The sequence below is a fragment of the Molossus molossus genome, unplaced genomic scaffold, assembly GCF_014108415.1.
Source record: "Molossus molossus isolate mMolMol1 unplaced genomic scaffold, mMolMol1.p scaffold_m16_p_1, whole genome shotgun sequence".
Taxonomy (NCBI): Eukaryota; Metazoa; Chordata; class Mammalia; order Chiroptera; family Molossidae; genus Molossus; species Molossus molossus.
Genome location: NW_023425344.1, coordinates 193,166,822 through 193,191,067, shown reverse-complemented (window position 1 = coordinate 193,191,067; position 24,246 = coordinate 193,166,822). Strand labels below are relative to the sequence as shown.

The window sequence follows — 24,246 nt, the reverse complement described above, 5'->3', positions numbered from 1 at the left end:
GGGAATCTTTATACATATTATGGCTAATTGTACAGAATCACTTTATTTTAGTGCTCTAGTTTTATAGAGGAAAAATATTATAAATCTATGGTAAATAATATGAGTGAATGGTTTCTGATTAAGTAAATCAAAATAAGAATGATCTATTTTAGCCCTAGCCAGTGTGGTCCAGTGGTTGGAGTTTTGGCCATGCATCAAAGGGTCATCTTGGGTTTGATTCCCAGTCAAGGGTGAGTACCTGGGTCAGGTTCGATCCCTGGCCCAATTGGGTCGAATGCAGGAGGCAACAAATTGATGTGTCTACATTGATGTCTCTCTCTCTCCCTCTCTCTTTTTCTCTCACTCTCTCTCTCCCCCCCTCCCTCCCTCCTTTCCACTCTCTCTAAAAATCAATGGAAAAAGATCCTTGGGTGAGGATTAACAAAAACAAACAAACAAATAAATAATAAAGAATAATCTATTTTATGGGAGAGCATAAATGCCAATGATACATCAGATAAGGGGTTAATTTCCAATATATAGAGTGCTCATACAGTTCAACAAAAGGAAGACAAAGAACCCAATTTAAAAATGGGCAGAGGAACTAAATAGACACCTCTCCAAACAGGACATACAAATGGCTAAGAGACATGAAGAAATGCTCAACATCACTAATCATCAGAGAGATGCAAATTAAAACAACAATGAGGTATCACCTCACACCTGTCAGAATGGCCGCCATCAACAAATCATCAAACAACAAGTGTCAGCAAGGGTGTGGAGAAAAGGGGATTCTAGTACACTGCTGGTGGGAATGCAGACTGGTGCAGCCACTATGGAAAACAATATAGTGTTACTACAAAAAATTAAAAATTGAACTGCCATTTGACCCAGTGATCCCACTTCTAGGAATAAACCCTAAGAAGCCTGAAACACCAATCAGAAAGAATATATGTATCCCCATGTTCATAGCAGCACTATTTACAATTGCTAAGATCTGGAAACAGCTCAAATGTCCATCAGTAGACGAATGGATAAAAAAGTGGTGGTACATATACGATGGAGTGCTATGCAGCTGTAAGAAAGAAAGATCTCTTATCCTTTGAGATGACATGGAGGGACCTGAAAGTATTATCCTAAGTGAAAAAAGCCAAGCAGAGAAAGACAAATATCACATGATCTCACTTATTTGTGGAGTATAATGAACATAACAGTCTGAGGAACGGGGTAGTCCCAGAGACGTGGAAGTGGGGTACAGATTAACAATCCCCAGAAGAGGGGGCGGGGGGGGAAGAGATAAACCACAGAACTTATATGCATGTATGCATGAACAATGGACATGGACAACAAAGCTGGGGACAGGATGGGGAGGGTGGGGGAGGGGGTATCAGTGGGGGGAAAACGAGAAACATTTGTAACAAAAATAAATAATTAATTTTATAAAATAGAAAAAAAGGAATAATTTATTTTAATTCTTTGCCTCTTTATATTAATATTTTTTTCCTATATATTTTTTTAATCCTCACCCCAGGATATTTTTCTATTTATCCTAAGGTAAGTGGGAGGGAGAGAGAGGGAGAGAAAGGGAGAGAGAGAGAAACATTGATGTGAGAGGGACACATCCACTGGTTGTCTCCTTCACTACCTTGACCAGGACTGGGGACAGACTGAAACTGAGGTATGTGCCCTTGGCCAGAATTGAACTGGTGACTCATTGGTCCGTGGGCCGATGCTCTACCGCTGAGCCATTCCAGCCAGGGCATATAAATATAAATATATGTATATTTTTTTATCCTCACCTGAGGACATTTTTCCATTTTTTGTTCAGGTAGAGTGGGAGGGAGAGAGAGGGAAACATCGATGTGAAAGGGACACATTGAGTGGCTGCCACCCGCACGACCAACCAGGGCCGGGGACAAACTGTAACCAAAGTACATGCCCTTAGCGGGAACCGAACCCGGGTCTCTCTGGACCGCAGACCGACATTCTACCTGCTGAGCCAGGGCTATATATTTTAATTATATATTTTTGTTAGGGAATTTCGCTTTCCCTTATAGGTAATAAAATATTTGTTAGTATGATGATTACCAGGACACTTAGTGATTAATTTTTAACAAGGTAAAATTTTATTTATTTATTAAAAACAAATTTTTTTTAATTCTCACCCAAGGATATTTTTCCATTTATCTTCAGATAGAGTGGGAGGGAGGGCCTGAGGGAGAGAGAAAGAAACACTTGACCCTAACCAGGGCTGGGGACGAACTGCAACTGAGTATGTGCCCTTGACCTGAATCAGACCCACAACTCATTGGTCCACAAGCCTATGCGTTTATAAAGTATTTTTGTCTGTACCATATTAAATATGCTATTTTGTTGTTGTTCATTCTCACCTGAGGATATTTTTCCATCGATTTTTAGATAGAGTGTAAGGGAAGGAGAAAGGGACAGAGAGAAACAGCAATATGAGAGAGAGACACATGGATTGGTTGCCTCCCGAATGACCCTGACCTTGGTGGGTATCAAACCTGCAACCCAGGTATGTGCCCTTGATGGGGAATTGAACCCATGACCTTTTGGTTTGCAGGCCAATGCTCTAACCACGGAGAAAAACCAGCCAGGGATAAATATTCTATTTAATTGTCTGAATGGTTGATCTTGGTGTGATCAGTACTAACGTTTTCACATAGTTTCCAATTGCAGAACCTTATTTTTTTCTTTGTTATGTGTCCACCACCTATTGTTTGAAGTTAGATCAGATCAACCTAGTAAAACAGCTGTTTGGAAACCCTTATATTCAACTTCAAACACTGTATTGTGAAGATATGTTTTCTAGTACCTTGAAGTACACCAGGAAAAAAAAAGACAGCAAGAGGTAAAATGTTAACTGAGAGTGTTATGTTATTGGCATTGGATTGCAGCACTGTTTGTGTTGTATGAATGTATGATGCAAGCACTGAGCAACAACAGTACAGCTTCCCTTTGCATACAGTAGCTGTCACAAGTGCCTGATTATATTTAGATGATTTTTAGGAAAACAAAACTAGGAAAAAATTTTACAGTATTTGATCATCTGATGTCATTCAAGTCGATTATAAAACAGCCTTGTTCTTTTTTATTTCCACACAGGAGTATCCTAGCTCAGCAACCCTGAAACTTTTACTTCTATGAAGCAACTTTCAACAACTTCTGTAGCCGTCCTGTCCAGTTATCAAACCTTCTGATGTGACAGTGTTGTTTGTTTCTTACAACCAACCCTGCTTTGTTTGTTTGTTTGCTTGTTTGTGTTTTTAAAAATAAATGTAAGCAAAATAAAGGTAGGTCTTCTTGTGTGTCAGATATTTGTTTGACATTCAGCCTAGTTTTTCCTCAGGCTTTTCCTATAACCATCCCAATCAGAAAACAAAAGAGTACCCATTAGCTTGGAGGAGGTAAAAGGGAGTCTTCAGTAGTTTATTATTATATTTTGTTAATTAAAAATTTAAATTTATTGATTGATTTTAGGGGGGGGCATTTGATTTGTTATTCCACTTATTAATGCATTGATTGGTTGCTTCTTGTATGTGTCCTGACCTGCAACTTTGGTTTATTGGGATGATGCTCTAACCACCTGTGCTTCCTGGCCAAGGGCCATTATTTATTAATATTTTTGACCCTATCCTCTAAATAAAGTCTTGGTTTAAATGCAACAGGTACTCATTTGTATTCATGAAATATTTTACCTCTATTGAACAATTTCCTATGGTTTCCAAGGGACTTTTGTCTTATATGGACATGGTGGGTAATAGAGCTAAATTAGTGATGAACATTTCCTTTATGATTAAAAGCATGCATCCCAAATAATAGTGCTATCATTAAAGCCTATGAATAAAAGATAAGCCCTGGCCAGTTTGGCTCAGCCGTTAGAGAGTTGGCTTGCAGTCCGGAGAGACCTGGGCTCGGTTTCTGCTAAGGGCACGTACCTCAGTTGCAGTTTGTCCCTGGCCCTGGTTGGGTCGTGTGGGTGGCAACCACTCGATGTGTCCCTTTCACGTTGATGTTTCTCTCTCTCTCTCCCTCCCACTCTGTCTGAACAAAATATGGAAAAATGTCCTCGGGTGAGAATAAAAAAAAAAAGATAAGAAAACATTGTCATGGTAGTCTATTATATTTTTAAGTTTTGTGACAGATTTGATTATGAGCAAATTACCACAGCTATATAAAAATATTGCATGTCCAGGAAAGATCACTAGTCAGCCCATTTTTGCAATGGATGTTTCACAGGAATAGGAAATAATTTTGTTTTTTAATCCTCACCCAAGAATATTTTTCTATGTATCTTCAGATAGAGTGGGAGGGAGAGAAAGGGAGAGAGAGAGTGTAAGAACGAGGCGGAACGAGGCGGGGCGGGGTCTCCAGAAGTGCAGGTTTATTGGGAAATAGCCTGCCAGACTACCCCTAAGGAGAGAGGAGCAACCGGCTTGTACAGACTGGGGATTTTTAAACTCAGGGCTGGGGGGCGGGGGCGGGGGGGGCGTTCAGCTGAGGAGACGTAGTTGTCTTTGATTGGTCAGGCCCGGGGTCTCCCAAGTTCTTAATTGGTTGGGGGCTGGGGTCTCCTGAAACTTATTTTTCTTGTGGAGCTACTGTTTGCAGTTTTGGGTGGGTTAGGGTGGTTCCATCATTCCTTTCCTCGTGACTGGTTTTAGTTTTCTGGAATGAAAGGCTTAGGAAAGGTTAACCGATAAGAGTGATGGGTTTTGGTTTCTTGGAATGAGAGGTTTAGGGCAATAATATGGAAGTTAAGAGCTAACAGAGAGAAACATCAAAGTGAGAGGGACACATCAACTAGTTGCCTCCCTCACGACCTCAACCGGAGCCGGGGATGAACCGCAACCCAGGCACATGCCCTTGACCGGAATTGAACCTGAGACTCATTGATCCACGGGCTGACACTCTAACCGCTGAGCCAAACAGGTCAGGGCAGAAAAGAACTAGATTATGGTATTACATAGAGAGCCCAGAGGAGCTTGTTTAGAGTTTGGTCAAGGAGAAACCACTTGTCCCTGGCAAGTGTGCAGGAGGAAGAAACTTTCCTCTAGCCTCATGGTTCTTTTGGCTGGTCCAATAATCAAATAGACATGAGACAGATTAGCAAGAGAAAAGAACCAAATTTAATATATACCTGTGTTTGGGAACCCCACATACATGAGGTAGTCCGAGACCCCACATGCAGGAGAGGTTCAGAGATAGAGGAGATTGAGGTATGGAAGACATTCTGAGCCAGGGATATGTAAGGTGTCTTGGAGCTTCAAAGGATCATTGCAGGATGATAAGAAGAGCAGATGTTTAGTACTAAAAGCTTATTCCGCCCTACAGATAGGTCAAAAAAGGTTATCTCTGACAATTTATTATGGGCAAGGCCCCACATTCAAATTCCTCCAGGTAGTTAAGTGAGGGCAGAAGTTTCTTTTGAGACCAAGGCTAAAGTTGCCTTTAGCTCAAAATGTTACTGGAAAGAAGACATGGGTTTGCCTAGGGCCAGCTGGTAGTGTGTGGGTTCTTGACTTCCATGTAGGGAAAGTTTCACAGCATGAGTCCAGGTGAATTTTAGAGGACATTTATTAAAGTTGGGGACAGTGAAACAAGGAAGGGTTGGGGAAATGGGCCTAGGCTGGTCTGCTTTGGCTCACTAAGAAGTCAGGAAAGGGAGTACTGGGGACAGGGATGGGGCTTTGCCTGGGATGAACTGTCATTGCCCATTGCTACCCTGGTTGCAAACTGTGTGGGGTCCCTTTAGAGTTTAGGAGGTACATGCCTGTGGGGAAAGAAAGTTGCGGGCTCCAGGGCACGGTGTGCTCCTGGGAGGGAGAGTGTGCTGGACCTTTGTTTTGAGGGGTTTTAAAAGATGGGTGTTCGGCCAGTGTGGCTCAGTGGTTGAGCATTGACCCATGCACCAAGAGGTTGCTGGTTCGATTCCCAGTCAGGGCACATGCCCAGGTTGTGGGCCAAATCCCCAGTGGGGGGCATGCAGGAGGCAGCCAATCAATGTTCTCTTTCATTGATTTTTCTCTCTCTCCCTCTCTCTCTAAAATCAACAACAACAACAAAATAAATAAATAAAGGCTGGGTGTTTAAGGGAGGATCTCAATAGAATATTCATCAGCTTTATACTGATGTACCAAAATGAGGTTTATTCCCTTAACTTCATCTGTCCTTAGGTGTGGTCGGCAAATAGCTCTAATTGGATCAATGCTATCTGTTGAAAGGTCAGCCAAAGAAGGAACACACCTGGATTCAGGCAAGAGAACTTTACTGGGGAGTTTACCTGAGGGGCTGACTCCTAAGGTGGAGTCAGCGCCAGTATCTCTAACAGGCAGGGTTATATAGGGGGAATGGATGAGGGGCTGGCAGCCCTTAGAGGGAGTGGACAATGTGATTTGGCTTCCTGCGTAGGTATAATCGCAAGGAGACCAACGGGGGTCTCCACTCCCAGGGTGATTTAACCTGGATACCTGGGGTAGTGTTCTAGAACATCCTGTTTCTCAGAATTCTTTTTATATATCAAGGGAGGAGGGAGTTGGAGACCTTGGCTGCAACCCAATCTGTCTTCCTGAGTAGTGTGATTTAAGCTATTTACCTCTGGTTGGAGAGAAGTATAAACCATTTACTCTTAAGTGTCCCTGGTTTAGGGAAGATAAGATTTACTGGATGGCTGCAAACTGATGTTTATCTATCTCAGTTTCCCTATTCTGCTGTTCAGGCTTAGTAGCCTGTATCATCATGAGTTTGGTTTTTGTGGTGGCAGGCTGCTGACCCGTGGTTTTGGTTACAACAGCTGATTTTCCCCAGATAGTCCCTTCACTTCCTTCAAGGCTGTGGTCAAACACCTTATCAGAGACCCCTGACTAACCTACCTAAAATAACTCCTTGCCAGAGGACTCCCTTCCCACTAACCCCATTTTCCCCCCATAAGACTAATCACTTGGCATGTTTCATACATATAGGCATATATATTTACATGTAATATATATGTACATAATATATAATGTGCATAAATGTTATATAAACCTACTTACATGTAAATATACATGTATATATGTATAATTTATAAAACATTTGCCTATATGTATACAAATAAATGTTTAACATGTGTGTGTGATACTTACATTATATATGTATAAATATATATACATGCTCATACATGTTTTTTGGTCTGTTTTTCTCTACTAGGACTTACTAGAATGTAAACTCCATGAAGGCAGGTTCTTAGTGCCTAGAGTAGTACCTAGACTTTAATAGGCTGTGAATGACTACGTAATGGCATTCCAGGCAATATGCTCAATTTCAAGATATTCATCTTATCTGAGAATTTTAGCAATAACAACCTAAGGCCTAACTCTGGTCATAGTAAGGAACATTAGTCTAATATCTTGATATCACATATTCAAAAGTTGACTCCACCAAGCTGGTGTGGCTCAGTGGTTGAGTGTTGACCCATGCACCAAGAGGTCACTGGTTCAATTCCCAGTCAGGGCACATGCCCACGTTGTGCGCCTGATGTGCAGTGGGAGGCACGCAGGAGGCGGCCAATTGATGTTCTCTCTCATCAATGTTTCTATCTCTTTTTCCCTCTCCCTTCATGTCTCTCTAAAAATCAATAAAGAAAAAAAATTTAAAAAAGTTGACTCCACTTGCCACAAATTGAGAACCTATTGGCCACCTCCTGCATGATCCCTACTGGGGATCAGACCCACAATGTGGGCATGTGTCCTGACCAGGAATTGAACTGTTGACCTCTTGGTGCATGGATCAACGCTCAACCACTGAGTCACACCAGCCTGGCTCTAAAATGAATTTTTAAAAATTAAAAAAAAAGCCCTGGCCGGTTTGGCTCAGCGGTTAGAGCGTCGGCCTGCGGTCCGGAGAGACCCGGGTTCGGTTCCCGCTAAGGGCACGTACCTCGGTTGCAGCTTGTCCCCGGCCCTGGTTGGTCGTGCGGGTGGCAGCCACTCGATGTGTCCCTTCACGTCGATGTTTCTCTCTCTCTCTCTCTCCCTCCCACTCTATCTGTACAAAAAATGGAAAAATAGCCTCGGGTGAGGATAAAAAAAAAAAAAAAAAAGCCAGTTTGGCTCAGCGGTTATAGTGTCGGCCCGCGGACCAGTGAGTCGCAGGTATGATTCTGGTCACGGGCACATACCTTGGTTGCAGTTCACCCTGGCCCTGATTGGGTTGTGCAGGAGGCAACCAGTCAATGTGGCTCTATCACATGGATGTTTCTCTCTGTCTCTGTCTCTCTCTCTCTCACTCTATCTGATGATAAATGGAAAAACTATCCTCGGGTGAGGAATAATAAAAAAAAAAAAAGTTCTCTCTTCTACGAGCCTAGCAGAGGGAACTAACATTTCTCCAGGTCCTAAGCCATTACTTGAAATAACATAAAAGTGGGAAATTACTGGTCAGAATCTTCCTTAATTCAATTTTTTTCTTAGAGCTCCCATGCTCCTTTGTCTTGATAAATATACTCAGTAGACAACTGATATCAGGAAAGTTTTTTGAAGCTTGTGGAGTACATGTACTAAATAAAGCTAGGATGCACAAAAATGCTTCTGCCTTTCATAATGCTATTCTGAGCACCTTTTTATTTAAGAAGTCAATGTCACTCAGTTATCACTTGAAATTATTTATTTCTTAACAGTATTTTTAAAAAAAATTAAATCTTTCAATATTCCAAATTAGGTATTCTAGCCTTAGACTTAAAACTCATTTTTTTTTCTGAGTATGTTTTCTCTTAAATATATAAAGAAATATATTTTCATAGAGTGCGCTGAAAATTAGGAAAATCAAGGGTTCTGGTTCTGTCAGCTGCAGTGTTTAGAGTGTTATTTTGATAAAATCCTGTAGCTCTGATATGACTTGAAAATGCTTGCCCCTTTGGAGTATAGATGCAGGGGAAAAACTGTGGCATAGGTAAAAATTCACCATAAGCACTTGAATTGGTTTTATACATAATCATCTTCGGTTCTGATAGTGAGGTAGCTGTACGGAGCGTCTTTGGATCCATCATGCATGAAAACACAGGATTGCCGGCGTTCACACAAGTAGGCAGTTGTTCAGGTTTCATTTCTGTGTCTGAATTTGAAGCTGAAGTACTTTCCTTATCCTAAAATATATACATATCAAATCATTCTCAGTTATAAAGTTCTGGGGGAAACCCCACACAAACTATTAAACTTAGCCCCAGTCCTATTTAATACCACTCACAAAAATTAACTGGAAATGAAGACTTAAATGTAAGACCTGAGCCCTGGACGGTTTGCTCAGTGGATAGAGCATCGGCCTGCAGACCAATGAGTCTCGGGTTCGATTCCTGTGAAGGGTATGTACCTCGGTTGAGATTCATCCTTGGCCCTGGTTGGGGTCGTGTGGGAGGCAGCTACTTGATGTGTCCCTTTCACGTCGATGTTTCTCTCTCCCTCCCACTCTATCTGAACAAAAGTGCAAAAGTGTCCTCAGGTGAGGATAAGAAAAAAAAAAACCTAAGACCTGAAATTACAAAAATCATAGAAAAAAGTAGGGGAAAAGCTCCTAAATATTAGTCGTGGCAACAATTTTTTGGATATGACACCAAAAGCACATGCAAAAATAAACAAGTGGGATTACATCAAACCAAAAAGTTTGTGCACAACAAAGGAAACCATCAGCAGAATGAGACAACATACAGAATGGGAGAAAATGTTGAAAATGTCTGCAAATCATACATCAGATAAGAGGTTAACATTAAAAATATACAAAGAGCCTGGCCAGTGTGGCACAGTGGATTGAGCATCGTTCCATGGACTGAGAGGTCCTGGTTCGATTCCCGGTTAGGGCACATGCCCGGTTGTGGGCTCGATCCCCAGTAGGGGGTGTGCAGAAGGCAGTCGATTGATGTTTCTCTGTTTCTATCTTTCTCTCCCTTCCTCTCTCTCTCTAAAAAAATCAATAAAAACATATTAAAAAATATATATATAAGGAACCCATATAACTCAAAAGCAAAAAAAACAAATCAAGCAATCTGATTAAAAAATGGGCAGAGGACCTGAAGACATACAAATGGCCAACAGATACATGAAAAGGTGTTCTACATCACTAATCATAAGGGAAATGGAAATCAAACCACAATGAGATATCATCTCATACCTGTTAGAACTGCTATTAAAAAGTCCAGAGATAGTAAGTGTTGGCCAGGATGTGAAGGAAGGGAACCCTTGTGCACTGTTGGTTAGAATGTAAATTGTGGCTTTGGCAGAGTACCTTACTTGGTTAGAGGATCATCCCAATATGCCAAAGTTGTGGGTTCCATCCCCAGTCAGGCCACATACACGAATCAACCAATGAATGCATAAATAAGTGGAACAAAAAATTTATGTTTCTTCCTCTAAAAGCAATAAATAAAAATTAAGAAAAAAAAGAATGTAAATTGGTGCAGCCACTGTGGAAAACATGATGGAGGTTCCTCAAAATATTAAAAGTAAGACTACCATATGAGTCAGCAATTCCAGTCCTGGATAAATATCCAAAAGAAACAGCCTGGCCGGTGTGTGCTGTTTCTCATCCTGCTGGGATCCGTGCAACTCAATGAATCTACAAGCAGATGCTGCTAGGAGTGAGGGGGAGCTTTGCAAGGTAGCAAATGCCTGGACGCAGTCCCATTTATTTGCAGATTGGTACCCCCAGGTCACAAGTGGATTTAAGTAAATTATTTCCTTGAGATGGCCTCTCTGCAAACCATACAGTTTAGCTTTGTCTCTTGCTTTTTATGAGAAGAGACCTTGAAACTAAAAGATACAGATCCTTATTCACATGCAAATGAAGTACATAACACACCTGGGCCCAGGATTCCCAGAATGCATTAACACAAGGTTGAAAGTGCTTAACACAAGGTTAAAAAACGTCCATCTTCCAACCCCCCAACCCCACAGGTGTGGCCCAGTGGTTGAGCGTCAAACAATGCACCAAGAGGTCACTGGTTCTGTTCCTGGTCAGCACATGCGCGGTTTGTGGGCCAAATCCCCAGTGGGGGGCATGTAGGAGGTGGCCAATAGATGTTCTCTCTCATCTATGTTTCTATCTCTCCCTCTTCTTTCCTCTCTCTCTTTCTCAAATCAATACAGAAAAAAAAATAGATAAAACTAACAAAAAATTTGGCAACTTCCAGAATACTTAAGATCTACCTTCCAGATCAGAAATTGTATCTAAAAAACTTCATAATGGTGGTTAGGGTACTACTGTAACTCTGACTTTCTCAGGTTGAGTAAGTAGATTGTTTATATGTATTGAAGTTTTTTCTTTGAAGATACTATAGCAGATTGTGATTCATGAAGCTGAGACCCTTTAAGATTTCTAAATCCTTACAATTTAGCAAGCATAATCTCAGTTTCTCCAATTCTAAAATGGAGCTAAAAATGTTTATAAAGCTGTTCTGCCGGGCTAAAATGAGGACAAAGCCTTTTTGAGTTTCAAATTTGGGTCAGATTACTTAGGTTCCTCTTTTTTAAAATATGTTTTCATTGATTTCAGAGAGAGGAAGGGAGAGAGAGCGAGAAACTTCAATTGGCCGCCTCCTGCACACCCCCAACTAGGGAGTGAGTCCGAAATCTGGGAATCAAACCAGAGACCTCCTGGTTCATAGGTCGATGCTGAACCCCTGAGCCATACAGGCTGGGCAAGTTAGGTTCCTCTTTAGTGCAACCCAGCTCACCTTGAATTCCTGGGTTATTCTACTTAATGTCTCAGCAAAGTCCAATTTCCCAATATTTGTTGTGAAAGCTTGAGTTCAAATCTGCAAATGTATTTAGTACACTTTTTCTTTCTTTTTCTTTGTTCAGATTTAAATGATTATAAACCTATGTTCCAAACCGTCATCATAATTTCCCTTTGCATATCATATGTAAAATTGGTTTTAAAAAATGTGCCACAGTCCCCTTGCTTGTGGAGATAAGTGGAAAGAAAACTCATTGTAAAGGTAAATTGCTATATAAATGGAATACTTTTTTTCACCTTTTTCTTTTTTGCACATTTACCTCAATGCTTTTGTAAGCTCTTCCAGAATTCAGTTCTGAAATTTACAGGTTAATAACACTACATTAGTATACTACAGTTTACTATACTTATTTAATACTCATATATCTTGTAGGAAGCTGGTAAAACTGGAAGTAGAACTCATCAGATCTTGCTATGTATTCTTTTTGATACTGCCTATTAATTTTTTTAAATATCAAGAGCACATAATAGTAAGTCCCCAGAATTCTATAGTGTATCAACAGTACAGTTTTTCTCAAAATGTCTCAGTACCCTCTGCAGAGAAAGCTTCTTAGGTGGAAGGTGGCTGCCCTGTGATTTGTGGAAAAAAGTACCAACTCTAATTTACTTTATGGGCACCCAGTCAGATTGCCCAGGGCAACCTCAGAGTACTGCCTTTCATCAAATTACCCTCTATGGCTCTAAAATTCTGATCAGCTTTGATGCAAACTGTAATACAGAAAACCAAATCCAGTCAAAATATGTAGACAATAAATTAGCTGATAAACTTTGTTGGTATAATTTATACCACACAATCTGGAAATTATTATCTACCTAAATCTTTTAGATCTCCAGGATAATTCACAAATGTTTATAGACTTAGAAACAAAATACCCATTTCTGTTACTTCATGTCATAGGCCCTCACTGCAGCTTTCTTATGTGGGTTTTACCCTCTTCACATCTGATATTCTTAAAATGTGGAGTTCAAATTATAAAAATTTAAAACAAAACAAAACAGCCTAATGCAAAGAATAATAAAAGTATTATTTTAAGTTCTCTGCCAGTTACGCATGGGGTCAGCAACTGTCTTTTACTTAAGGATAAAAAGGTAAATTAAAATTGTAAACGATTCTTTTAAAATTGACTGCATCTTAGAATTGGCCATGAAAGTACCTTGAAAAGAATAAAAATCTACAGATAGATGGTATTAGCTTTCTCACTAATTTAATTTTTAAGGCTCTCCTAGAATTAGAAAAAGACTGGCCACTTTGACTTTTCAAAGTCCTTCAGTATAAACATACACACTTAAAATAAATTAAATAAGTCGTTAAAATAATAAAAATATCCCTTAGAAAAACTGTAATTATAAATTTAACAACTGTTTTTTCTTTTTCTTTTTTGGTGTATCACAGTTAACATTAAATATAGTAGCATCCAAAGCAAAAAAACCTCAAAGTCTAATTTCGAGGCACCCTTTTTAATCTGTTGAGGCCCACCAACTTCCTTGTTAATGTTTTTCTTAACTTTTTTTTTTTTTTTTTTTGCCACAACTGGGCGACAGTTAAACCTCAGCTTTCTAGTTTCCATCAACAGTGACTATGAGTGCACAGTATCCTTTGTAGTTCATATCTTTTTGAACAAGGTACAATGTAAATAAATGAAAAATTAACGAGGTATGTTTTTCTTGTTCAAAGCCATCACCTTACAGTTTGCAATAGGGCAGAGCTGCATACCATCTCCAATCATCTTCATACCTTCAGAGGAATTCTGACTTAATGCAATATTGCACATTTGCATCTATGTAGCCCAGTGGTTGCCTAGAAAGGTGTTTTTTTGGAGGGTGGATGGGAGTACGGGATGCCCCAAATTTAAAGCAAAGAATACCAACATTCAAAAACATCCAACCCTCTGCCCAAACCCACCCAGTCGTACTCGGTCATTCTCGATCTTCTTTATATTTTCGGCAAACGTAGTCTTTTCCTTGCAGCGGATGACAAGAAGGCCAGCGAGCGCCCAGGGGATGGGGCCTTTTTAGTACACCCAATCAAAGCAGCAAAAAGAAGGTGAAACGTCGGCTGGATCAATATCCTGAGCGGAGTGAAATCGCCGATGCTTAGGAGTGAATGTAGCGGCCCGTCTCCATAGCAACCAGCTGCGGCGCCTCTCCGCCTCTCCGGCTCCCGGATGTTGTGAGGCTCGTGGCCGCCTGCCCCAGCTTCCTGCAACCTCCGTGCGGCGGGCTGCGCTGCTCTTCGGGAATCGTAGTTTTCCCCTCCACTGCCGCCCCACGTAGAGAGCGGGCGAGACTACGAGTTCCAGCATGCGCTGCGGCGCCCCGCCGGCCACCTCCTCCCGGCAGCGGACGCCCGCGAGCAGGTTGTTGTTTTTATGAGAAGCGTCACTGCGCTCGGAGCTGTGTCCACCGCCACCGCGACAGCCGGCGCTTTGGGGCGGAGGTGGCGCTGCCCCCGCAGGTACGGCCCTGGGCGGGTTTGGACCCCGGGAGAGGAGTCGCGCTGGCACCGGCGTCTCCGCCGCCTGGCGGAGGCACTCGCGCGGTCCCCCCTGGGGCTGGGGCTGCTGGGACCGTAGTTCCACCCGTGCCGCCTGGCGCGTGCGGCCCCACGGGTGGCTTCGGAACCCGAGTCTGCAGACTCTGCGGCCGGAGTCGGTTCCTGAGGCGTCGGGTCTGGTGGTCCTGCATCCTCCAACCCCCGCGTGCAGACCCTAGAGCTGCGCCAGGGGTGTAGGGAAGCTTACGGCTCGAAGGACGCTCCTTCCTTCACTGGGCTGGTTTGGGGCACTTTTTGGTCCTGAGGGTGAGAATCCATATGGTGAGATGTTATGTGCGTCACCCCTGCCGGGTTTTCAGCCAGCCCATCTTTTTCGGTGACGTTTGAGCCCCGTGATGCCAGGAATAGACATTAAATATTAAGTAAATACAGGTGAAATTTCTGCTCGTACGACAGGCTGATACTGATCAAATCCTCCTCTATATTCTTGTCCTCCTCCACCGGTCCGCTTTAGCGTCGGTCTTCCCAATCGATAAATCCTCTGGATTAGCTGTCCATACAGTGCCTTGCATGCCTTACGTGTTTTCCTCGTTTAATGAATCCAGGTCTGCCGTTGGGAGCGCCAGTTTTAACCAACTCAGCCGGTTAAGGTACTTTGTTGAGTGGGTGAAATTTACACTGCTTCACTCCAGCTTTATTAAAAAACGGAATGGAGTTTTTTTGTAGCTAGAATAGGTGACTATAGTATAGCGAATTTTAGTAGATTTGCATTTTCCAATAACGTCGCATCCCCCAGATAGTGCTTGAAATGTCACTATTAGCCCATCATATCTTTGGCTTAAGGTTTGAATCTTATTAGGTCACAAGTTTCTCGGTGGGGATATTATTTTAATGTCTAAGGATAGGATTCTAATTAAGCTATTAAAATCGTTCACAGTGTTTAAAATCATTATTTAGTTTGTGAAATATTATTTTTAAATAAAACAGGTTAGAGAATAATGTAGTTCTAACTTTATAAACTGTATAGAACTTAGAAGCAATTGTATGTCTATATGAAATGTCAAGGCAAGAAACATTTAAAACCTGTAGGGAATTTTGATGAGTTTATTTGAGCCACACTGAGGATAATTGCCTGGGAGCAAAATCTCAGTGGGTTGAGAAAATGCTCCAGAGAGGGTCAGTTTTGCACCTTATTTTATTATTATTATTTTTTTTATCCTCACCCGAGGACACTTTTCCATTTTTTGTTCAGATAGAATGGGAGAGAGAGAGAGAGGAAGAGAGAGAGAGAAACATCAACGTGAAAGGGACACACAGAGTGGCTGCCTCCCGCACGACCCAACCAGGGCTGGGGACAAACTGCAACAGAGGTGCATGCCCTTAGCGGGAACTGAAACCGGGTCTCTCTGGACCGCAGGCCAGTGCTCTAACCGCTGAGCCAAACCGGCCAGGGCTGAACTTGGTCAGGTGTAGTATGTGGCCCCTTTTTGGTCCACAGAAATAAGACTCAAATGACAGTTATAGTTATAAAAGTGAAACTTCTGATAATTTTTTCTTTATACTTTCTGGTATTTTCCAAAATTTCTGTAGGAAAAAAACTTAATTTTAAAATGGATATAGATGCAGCAATTACAGTTATAAAGACTCTAAACATTACTTTAAAAAGTAAATAAGTAACAACAGAAAATGTAATTGTTGGAAGGGACAAGAAAGAATTCATTAGTTGGGCTGGACAGGGCAAAGAACCAGTTGACAATAATTCTTAGCATTTGTACATCTCATCTCATTTTGATCTTTTCTTTTCACTTTGTATAGTAAAATCAAAGAAAAAAGTGCTTAACCTTCAGTTAAGGCAGTGTAATCTTGATTATTTCTATAAATACATCAGGTGACAAAATATGGGGATATTAATCCAAAACTATATCCAGATCTGGATATAGCAGAAGTTTTTATTTGTTATCTTGTAAGCAAGCACTTGACAGTGGAAATAAGCAATTATTATAAAATGGAACGTTTTAAGCTTGTTTTCATTGAATCTTTGAGTGCTGTGTTTTATATTTTGGATTATGTTAATTTTTGTTTTATTTCCTATTATGGATATGTTGGATATGGATAGGTAAGTAGCATATTATTTAGCCCACATTTTTTCTGTCATACAGAAAGGGCCATATTGTTCTTCTATAGGATTAGTCTATGTTTTTTTTTTTGTAATTATCAGTCTTGAAAAATTGGGATATACCTCTTTCCCAGGTGTCCATTAACTTTTAATAAAATATCCATTCTGAAGCCTTTTTGTTTTTTCAAGCTGTAGTATTCATACTTTATTTTCTTAGGTTATCTTCTTGGGTTTACTTCTCTCCCTAGATCACAATTTCTTTTCAGTGTTTTCTACCTTTCGATTTTGTATATTTTGTGCACTGTATTGGCTCAGTATCTTACCAGATATTTGAGTCCATTTAGAGGGCATAAGGAGCATTCATAATTAACATGTCTGATTTACAAACTAGTTCCACTGTATTATTGTTCAGGTTGTGTAATTGTATTCTTATCCAAGTTAAATAAAGATTTTAAAAAATTAAGTGTGTATAATTGCTAAGATCATAGAGGTAGCAGTTTCTAAACATGTAAAAAATATGGACACAGCAGCAAGGCCTGTTAAGCCCAGGGTGTTTTAAAACTGAAAATGCAGACTCATCTAACAGGGCAGAACTACTAGAGTCTGAATTGTTTTTGTGTTTGTGTGTGGTTAAGGTGAGGAAATTGCCATATTGTGACAATTTACATGTTCAAGAATTGTCTTCCTGTCACTTTTGCAATTTGGACTAAATTAAATTAGCTAAGAAATATGAGTCAGTTCAAAGGTTATGTCTGATATATTGTACTAGATAAACTTGAAAAACATATCTCAATTTGAGTTCTAAAATGAAGTTTAGCCCTGTAATCTGGGGAGGATTGCAAGTAACTGATAAATTTCAGGATTAAAAAAAAAAATTTAAGGGCACTTAATGTGTGGGAACCTGTTTAAAGGCCTGTAGGGTTTTCTGAAGGAAGTATTAGAAAATGAGTAAAGTGAGTTAAAGAATTTCCTCTGTCATCACAGGAAGTCAAAAATCTAATTTTTCTTTAGTACTTGTCTGTAAATCACTACCCTAAAAACTTACTTCTGGTTCATACTGCCAGTATGATGGAATGTAAAAAAAAATAATTGGATTGGGAGGAGTCAGAATGTTTAATTATGTTGAGCAAGTAATGTAATGTTATGGGTCTCTGTTGTTTCCATTTGTGTGCTAAATAATAGCCAATTGCTTTACTTCATGAGGTAGTTGTGAAGATCAATCAGATAGGGAAATGCTATCACTTTGTAAGTGACAGTGACTCATGCAAAGTATTATTGCCTGCTTAAGTAACATTTACATAAAAATATTCATTTGAAGTGTAGTGACTTAATATGATACATACTTTATTATTGGGAATTTTGATGGAGAAAAGTCAAAGGGCATCTTCATTTGATATTTCTGGTAGAGCTTTTTGGCTTTTTTTGATTGAAGGAAAGAAACCTGGCTCCTCTCCTGACTGTGACTTTGCACTCTGGTGCCTTAAAGGTCCTGAAACTGCAGTGTGCTTTTATGGTTGGGTTTTTAATTTTGGTTTTGATTTGTTTTAATTGCACATCTAAAGGATAAGGAAAATGGTCAGTTTAGCTTAACAGAAGAAAGTGGATGTTGTTTTTAATATTTTATTTTTATTTATCTATTTTTTTATCCTCATCTGAGGACATTTTTTTTTGATATTTTGTTCAGATAGAGTGGGAGGGAGAGAGAGAGAGAGAAACATCAACGTGAAAGGGACACATTGAGTGGCTGCCACTCACATGACCCAACCAGGGCCAGTGACAAACTACAACCAGGACCGGTGACAAACTACAACCGAGGTACATGCCCTTAGCGGGAACTGAACCGGGGTCTCTCCGGACCGCAGGCTGATGCTCTAACCTCTGAGCCAAACTGGCCAGGGGCATGTTTTTAATATTTTAAAATGGTACTTTAAGATGGTTTCATGAACAGGTCCTCAGAGAGATCCATTGTATGTTTAAATAAGCACTGGTCTTTCAATGCAAGAGATAGTTTAGAGCTTAGATGCTTCCTTAAGAGATAGTTTAGAGCTTAGATGCTTCCTTCTGGGAAAGTCAAATTTGCCTATTGCAGTTAGGTTGACGTGTTTTTTTACGAGTAAAAAAGTTTTAGAAACTTGCCAATAATTTCTGAGGACTTCATGAGAGTAAATATAAGTAAATAAAGGCAAAGAAATAGGTAATTTATCATGGGTTGGTAAAACTGCTTGTTTGTTAAGTTGATAATGCAAATAACATCTTTATTAACATTTTAATTTAATATTACTACTAGAAAGTAACAATGACTATACATTTAATTCTGTAATGTGTGCAAACTTTAAAAAATGAAAAACAATAAAAATGTATAAAATTCCTTTGTTTTCCATCTTTATCTTTTTTTTCCCAAATGAAAAAGTTGAAGACAATTGTAAAAAAAATTAGGACAGGTAATCTTTATGTGAAAAGTATGTTTAAAATGAACAAACTATAGATTATATGATAACATATATATTTTTTAATAAGTGAAAACATTATTTTTAAAATTTTTGATTATAGAAGAAAACAAAGAACCAGAACCCAGGAATTTTACTTATTTATCTGTAATAGGGGAAAAGGGCCCACCAAAGATGTGGCTTCTTTTAGATGGAGGCAGAAGGGATACTTTTATCTTCAAATATGGCAAAAGTTGCGTTTGTTTCCCAATTTGAGGGATATTGCCTCATAGAAGGAAACTTGTGAAGAAATTGTGTATTGACTCACTCTTGCAGAGTTTATTTTCTAGATCAAAAGGTTTATCTGTTGTATGTAACAGTATCCCGGGCATAGATAAAGTGAAATTACTACTCCTGTTCAAGATTTTTTCCAGATGCCTATCTTTAGTGATAGATTTCAGTGTTTTAAATGCAATTCCACTCCATTAGAAGTAGGAGAGTCTGCTTACTATACATAGGTTATCTTTGCATTACTTACATGATGAATATAACCAGGAGGCAGGACTACCATAGGACCCACATCTTGATGCCATAAGTACTGCACTGTAAACATCAAAGCCCCAAGTCTGTTCTCTACTGTCAGTTTTCCACTGATACCTAAGATAGTAAGCATTTTAATGTGACTCCTTGAAACTGACCATCTGGAAGATGATTGGATTTGTATCAGTCATTCACAGTATTTAAATATCTTTTAATTGATTTTTTATATATAGAGAGAGAAACATCACTATGAGAGAGAAACATTGATTGGCTGCCTCCTGCACGCCCCACACTGGGGATTGAGCCCACATCATGGGCATGTGCCCTGATTGGGAATCGAACCTGGACTCTCAGTTTATGGGACTATGCTCAATCCACTGAGCCACACCAGTTGGGCTCATTCACTGTTTGTAAAATTGGGTTTGTTGCCCTGGCCGGTTTGGCCCAGCAGTTAGAGCATTGGCCCGAGGACCAAAGAGTCTTGGGTTCGATTTTGGTCAAGGGCATGTACCTCGGTTGCGGTTCAGGTTTGGTCCCTGTCCCTGGTCAGGGTCGTGTGGGAGGCAACCAGTCGATGTGTCTCTCACATTGATGTTTCTCTCTCCCTCTCTCCCTTTCTCCTTCTCTCCCTCTGATCCTCACTCCCTCTCCCTCTGCCCCTCTGCCCCTCTCTCCCTCTGTCCCTCTTCTCCTTACTGTCCCCCTCCCCTTCTATCTGAAGAAAAATGGAAAAATATCCTCAGGTGAGTATTTAAAAGAAATAAAATTAAAATTTTGGTTTGTCCTTTCCTTTTTTTTTTGTTAATCCTCACCTGAGGATATTTTTTCATTGATTCAGAGAGTGGAAGAGAGAGAGAAACATCAAACATCGATATGAGAGAAACATATCAATTGGTTGCCTCTCCTACAACTACAACTGGGGCTGGGATTAAATCTGCAACCCAGGTACGTGCCCCCGACAAGAATCAAACCTGAGACCCTTTGGTCTTCGGGCTGATGCTCTTAACCACTAAACCAAACCTGCTAGGGCTGTCATTTCCTTTTTTTTTTGTTGCAATTTTTATTAATTTATTTTTGTTACAAATGTTTCTCCTTTTTCTCCCATTGACACCCTCCTCTCAATTCCCCCCACCCCACCAGTATGTCTATGTCTATTGGTTACGCATACATGCATATAAATTTTTTGGTTTATCTCTTCCCTCTCCGCCTTCCCCACCCCCCTCTTCTGAGGTTTGTCAGTCTGTTACTCCTATGTCTCTGAGTCTGTTTTGTTCATCACCTTGTATTGTTCATTGTATTCTACAAATAAATGAGATCATGTGATATTTATCTTTCTCTGATTGGCTTATTTTGCTTAGGATAATACTCTCTAAGACCTTCCACATCATCTGAAAGGATAAGAGATCTTTCTTTCTTACAGCTGCATAGTATTCCGTTGTGTATATGAACCACAGCTTTTTTTATCTACTCATCTTTTGATAGACACTTGAGCCATTTCTAGATCTCAACAATTGTAAATAGTGCTGCTATGAACATAGGGATACATATACTCTTTCTGATTGGTGTTTCAGGCTTCTTAGGATATATTCCTAGAAGTGGGATCACTGGGTCAAATGGGAGTTCCATTTTTACCTTTTTGAGGAAACACCATATTGTTTTCCATAGTGGCTGCACCTGTTTGCATTCCCACCATCAGTGTACTAGAGTCCCCTTTTGTCCACACCCTCGCCAACACTTGTTGTTTGATGATTTGTTGATGGCGGCCATTCTGACAGGTGTATCATAGTTGTTCTGTTGCATCTCTCTGATGATTAGTGACTTGAACATTTTTTCATATGTCTCTTGGCCATTTATATGTCCTTTTTGGAGAGGTGTTTATTTAGGTCCTATGCCCATTTTTCAATTGGGTTCTTTGTCATCCTTTTGTTGAGTTGTATGCGTATTCTTATATATTTTGGAAATTAACCCCTTATCTGATGTATTGTTGGCAGTTATGCTCTCCCATATAGTGGGTTCCCTTTCCATTTTGATGGTTGTTTCTTTTGATGTACAGAAGCTTTTTAGTTTGATGTAGTCCCATGTATTACTTATCTTTGTTTCTCTTGCCTCTTTAAGCGTTATCAGTGAAAATTCTGCTGCTTGTGATGTCTGAAATTTTGTTACCCACATTTTCTTCTAGGATTTTTATGGATTTACGAGTCACATTTAAGTCTTTTATTCATTTTGAGCTTATTCTTGTGTATGGTGTAAGTTGGTGGTCTAGTTTCATTTTTTGCATGTAGCTGTCCAATTTTCCCAGCACCATTTATTGAAGAGGTTGTCTTTACTCCATTGTATGCTCTTACTACCTTTGTCAAAAATTTTTTTTGATCCTCACCCAAGCATGCTTTTTTTACATTAATCTTCAGATAGAGCTAGAGGGAGGGAGGGAGAGAGAGAGAGAAACATTGATGTGAGAGAGACACATTGATTGGTTGCTACCCGCACAACCCCAAGTACGGCCGGGGATGAATTGTGACTGAGGTACGTGCCCTTGGCCGGAATTGAACCCAGGACTGTCTGGTCCATAGGCGACGCTCTTACCGCTGAGCCGTATCGGCTAGGGCTACCTTTGTCAAATATTAATTGAGCACAATCTTGGGTCAATTTCCGGGTTCTGTGTTTTATTCCGTTGATCTATATGCCTGTTCTTGTGTCAGTACCAGGCTATTTTGATTATATCCGGTATTGTGATCCCTTCTATTTTGCCCTTCTTTTTCAAGATAGCTGTGGCTATTTGGGGTCACTTTTGGTTCCATATAAAGTTTTGAAGTATTTGTTCTAGTTCTGTGAAATATGTCGTTGGTATTTTAATGGAGATTGCATTGAATCTATAGATTACTTTGGGTAGTATGGACATTTTAATGATGTTAATTCTTCCAATCCATGCACAAGGTATCTGCTTCCACTTTTTTATATCTTCCTCTATTTTTTTTTCCAATGTCCTGTAGTTTCCTGCAAATAGGTCCTTTATTTCTTTGGTTAAATTTATTCCTAGGTACCTTAATTGTTTTGTCACAATGGTAAATGGGATTGTTTTTTAGTTTCCCGTTTTGTGAGTTCATTATTCGTGTATAAGAATGCTATCAATTTTTTGATGTTAATTTTGTATCCTGCTACTTTGTCAAATTAATTTATTAAATCTAGTAGATTTTTGATGGAGTCATTAGGGTTTTCTATGTATAATATGTCATCTGCAAATAATGACCGTTTCATTTCCTCCTTTCCAATTTGGATCCCTTTTATGTTTTTTTCATGTCTAATTGCTGTGGCTAAGACTTTCAGTACTATGTTAAATAAGAGTGATGAAAGTGGGCATCCCTGTCTTGTTTCCGTTCGTAAGGGAAATGCTTTTAGTTTTGCCCCTTGAGTATGATGTTGGCTATAGGTTTTTCATATATGGCCTTTATTATGTCAAGATATGATCCCTCTATTCCCACATTGCTGAGCATTTTTATCAGAAATGGATGCTGGATTTTGTTGAATGCTTTTTCAGTGTCTATTGATATGATCGTATGGTTTTTATCTTTCATTTTGTTTATGAGGTATATCACATTTATTGATTTGTGAATATTGTACCAGCCTTGCATCCTTGGGATGAATCCTACTTGATCATGGTGAATAACTTTTTTGATGTATTTGTGGATACGATTTGCTAGTATTGTTAAGGATTTTGGCATCTATGTTCATCAGGGATATTGGCCTGTAGTTTTCTTTCTCTGTAGTGTTTTTATCTGGTTTTGGAATTATAATTATGCTGGTCTCATAAAATGAGTTTGGAAGTCTTTCTTCATCTAGAATTTTTTCAAATAGTTTGAGGAGAATGGGTTTTAGCTCTTCTATTGTTGGGTAAAACTACCCCCTGGGCCTGGGCTTTTGTTTGCTGGGAGATTTTTTATTACATCGTTAATTTCCTTCATTGTTATTGGTTTGTTTAAGTTTTCTATCTTCCTGGTTCAGTTCTGGGAGACTGTGTGTTTGTGGAAATGTGTCCACTTTGCTTAGATTGTCCAATTTGTTGGCGTATAATTGTTTGTAGTATTTGTTTTGTTTTGTTTTTTTTTGGTACGTGCCCCTAGCGGAACCAAACCCAGGACTGTCTGGTCCACAGGCAAACGCACCAACCACTGAGCCAAACCGGCCAGGGCCTGTTCTAGTATTTGTTAATGATCCTTTGTATTTCTATGGAGTAAGTTGTTACTTCTCTTTCATTTCTGATTTTGTTTATTTGGGTCCTCTTTGTTTTTTGGTGAGTCTAGCTAAGGGTCCATCAATCTTGTTTATCTTTTCAAAGAACCAGCTCTTTGTTTCATTGATCTTTTGAATTGTTTTCAGTGTCTAAGTCGTTTATTTCTGCTCTGATCTTTATTATTTCTTTCCTTCTGTTTGCTCTGGATTTTTCTTTTTGTTTGCTTTTCAGTTAAGTTGTGAGGTTAGATAGTCAATTAGACATTAGCAGTTCACTCTCAGAACTGCTTTTGCTCCGTCCCACAGATTTTGTGTTGTGGTGTGTTCATTTTCATTGGTTTCCAGGAAGTTTTTTTTGTTGTTGTTGTTAAAATTTATTTACTTATTTATCCTCATCTGAGGACACCCTTTCATTTTTTGTACAGATAGAGTAGGAGGGAGAGAGAGGAAGAGAGAGAGAGAGAGAAACATCAACGTGAAAGGGACACATTGAGTGGTTGCCACCCACCCGACCCAGCCAGGGCCTGGGGACAAACCGCAACAGAGGTACGTGCCCTTAGCGGGAACCGAACCCAGGTCCCTCTCTGGACCGCAGGCCGACGTTCTAACCGCTGAGCCAAACAGGCCAGAGTGGTTTCCAGGAAGTTTTTCATTTCTTCCTTGATCTCCTTGGTAACCTA

At 39.9% G+C, this 24,246-nt stretch overlaps 3 protein-coding genes across 7 annotated transcripts in view; 2 read left to right on the top strand and 1 right to left on the bottom strand.

Moving 5' to 3' along the window:
- DNAAF4 (dynein axonemal assembly factor 4) overlaps window positions 1–3,230 on the top strand; it is a 64,362-nt gene extending 61,132 nt beyond the window's left edge. The window contains exon 10 of the mRNA XM_036270321.1: window positions 3,106–3,230. The gene's annotated coding sequence lies outside the window, so the exon portion shown is untranslated. The remainder of the gene's footprint in view (window positions 1–3,105) is intronic.
- Window positions 3,231–8,773: 5,543 nt separating this feature from the next.
- CUNH15orf65 (chromosome unknown C15orf65 homolog) lies at window positions 8,774–13,868 on the bottom strand. Its single transcript, XM_036243970.1, has 2 exons — window positions 13,667–13,868; window positions 8,774–9,121 (listed from the first exon to the last, which is right to left on the bottom strand). Exons 1-2 carry the CDS (start codon window positions 13,682–13,684, stop codon window positions 8,774–8,776), a joined length of 366 nt encoding a protein of 121 aa, XP_036099863.1. The 5' UTR covers window positions 13,685–13,868.
- A 224-nt stretch (window positions 13,869–14,092) lies between these two features.
- Window positions 14,093–24,246, top strand: part of CCPG1 (cell cycle progression 1) — a 57,009-nt gene continuing 46,855 nt past the window's right edge. For 2 of the 5 annotated variants that reach the window (XM_036272864.1, XM_036272839.1), the window contains exon 1: window positions 14,093–14,218. The gene's annotated coding sequence lies outside the window, so the exon portion shown is untranslated. Of the gene's footprint in view, window positions 14,219–14,771; window positions 14,908–24,246 lie in introns of all 5 variants that reach the window. The other 3 variants (XM_036272848.1, XM_036272874.1, XM_036272882.1) reach the window with 3 other exon arrangements.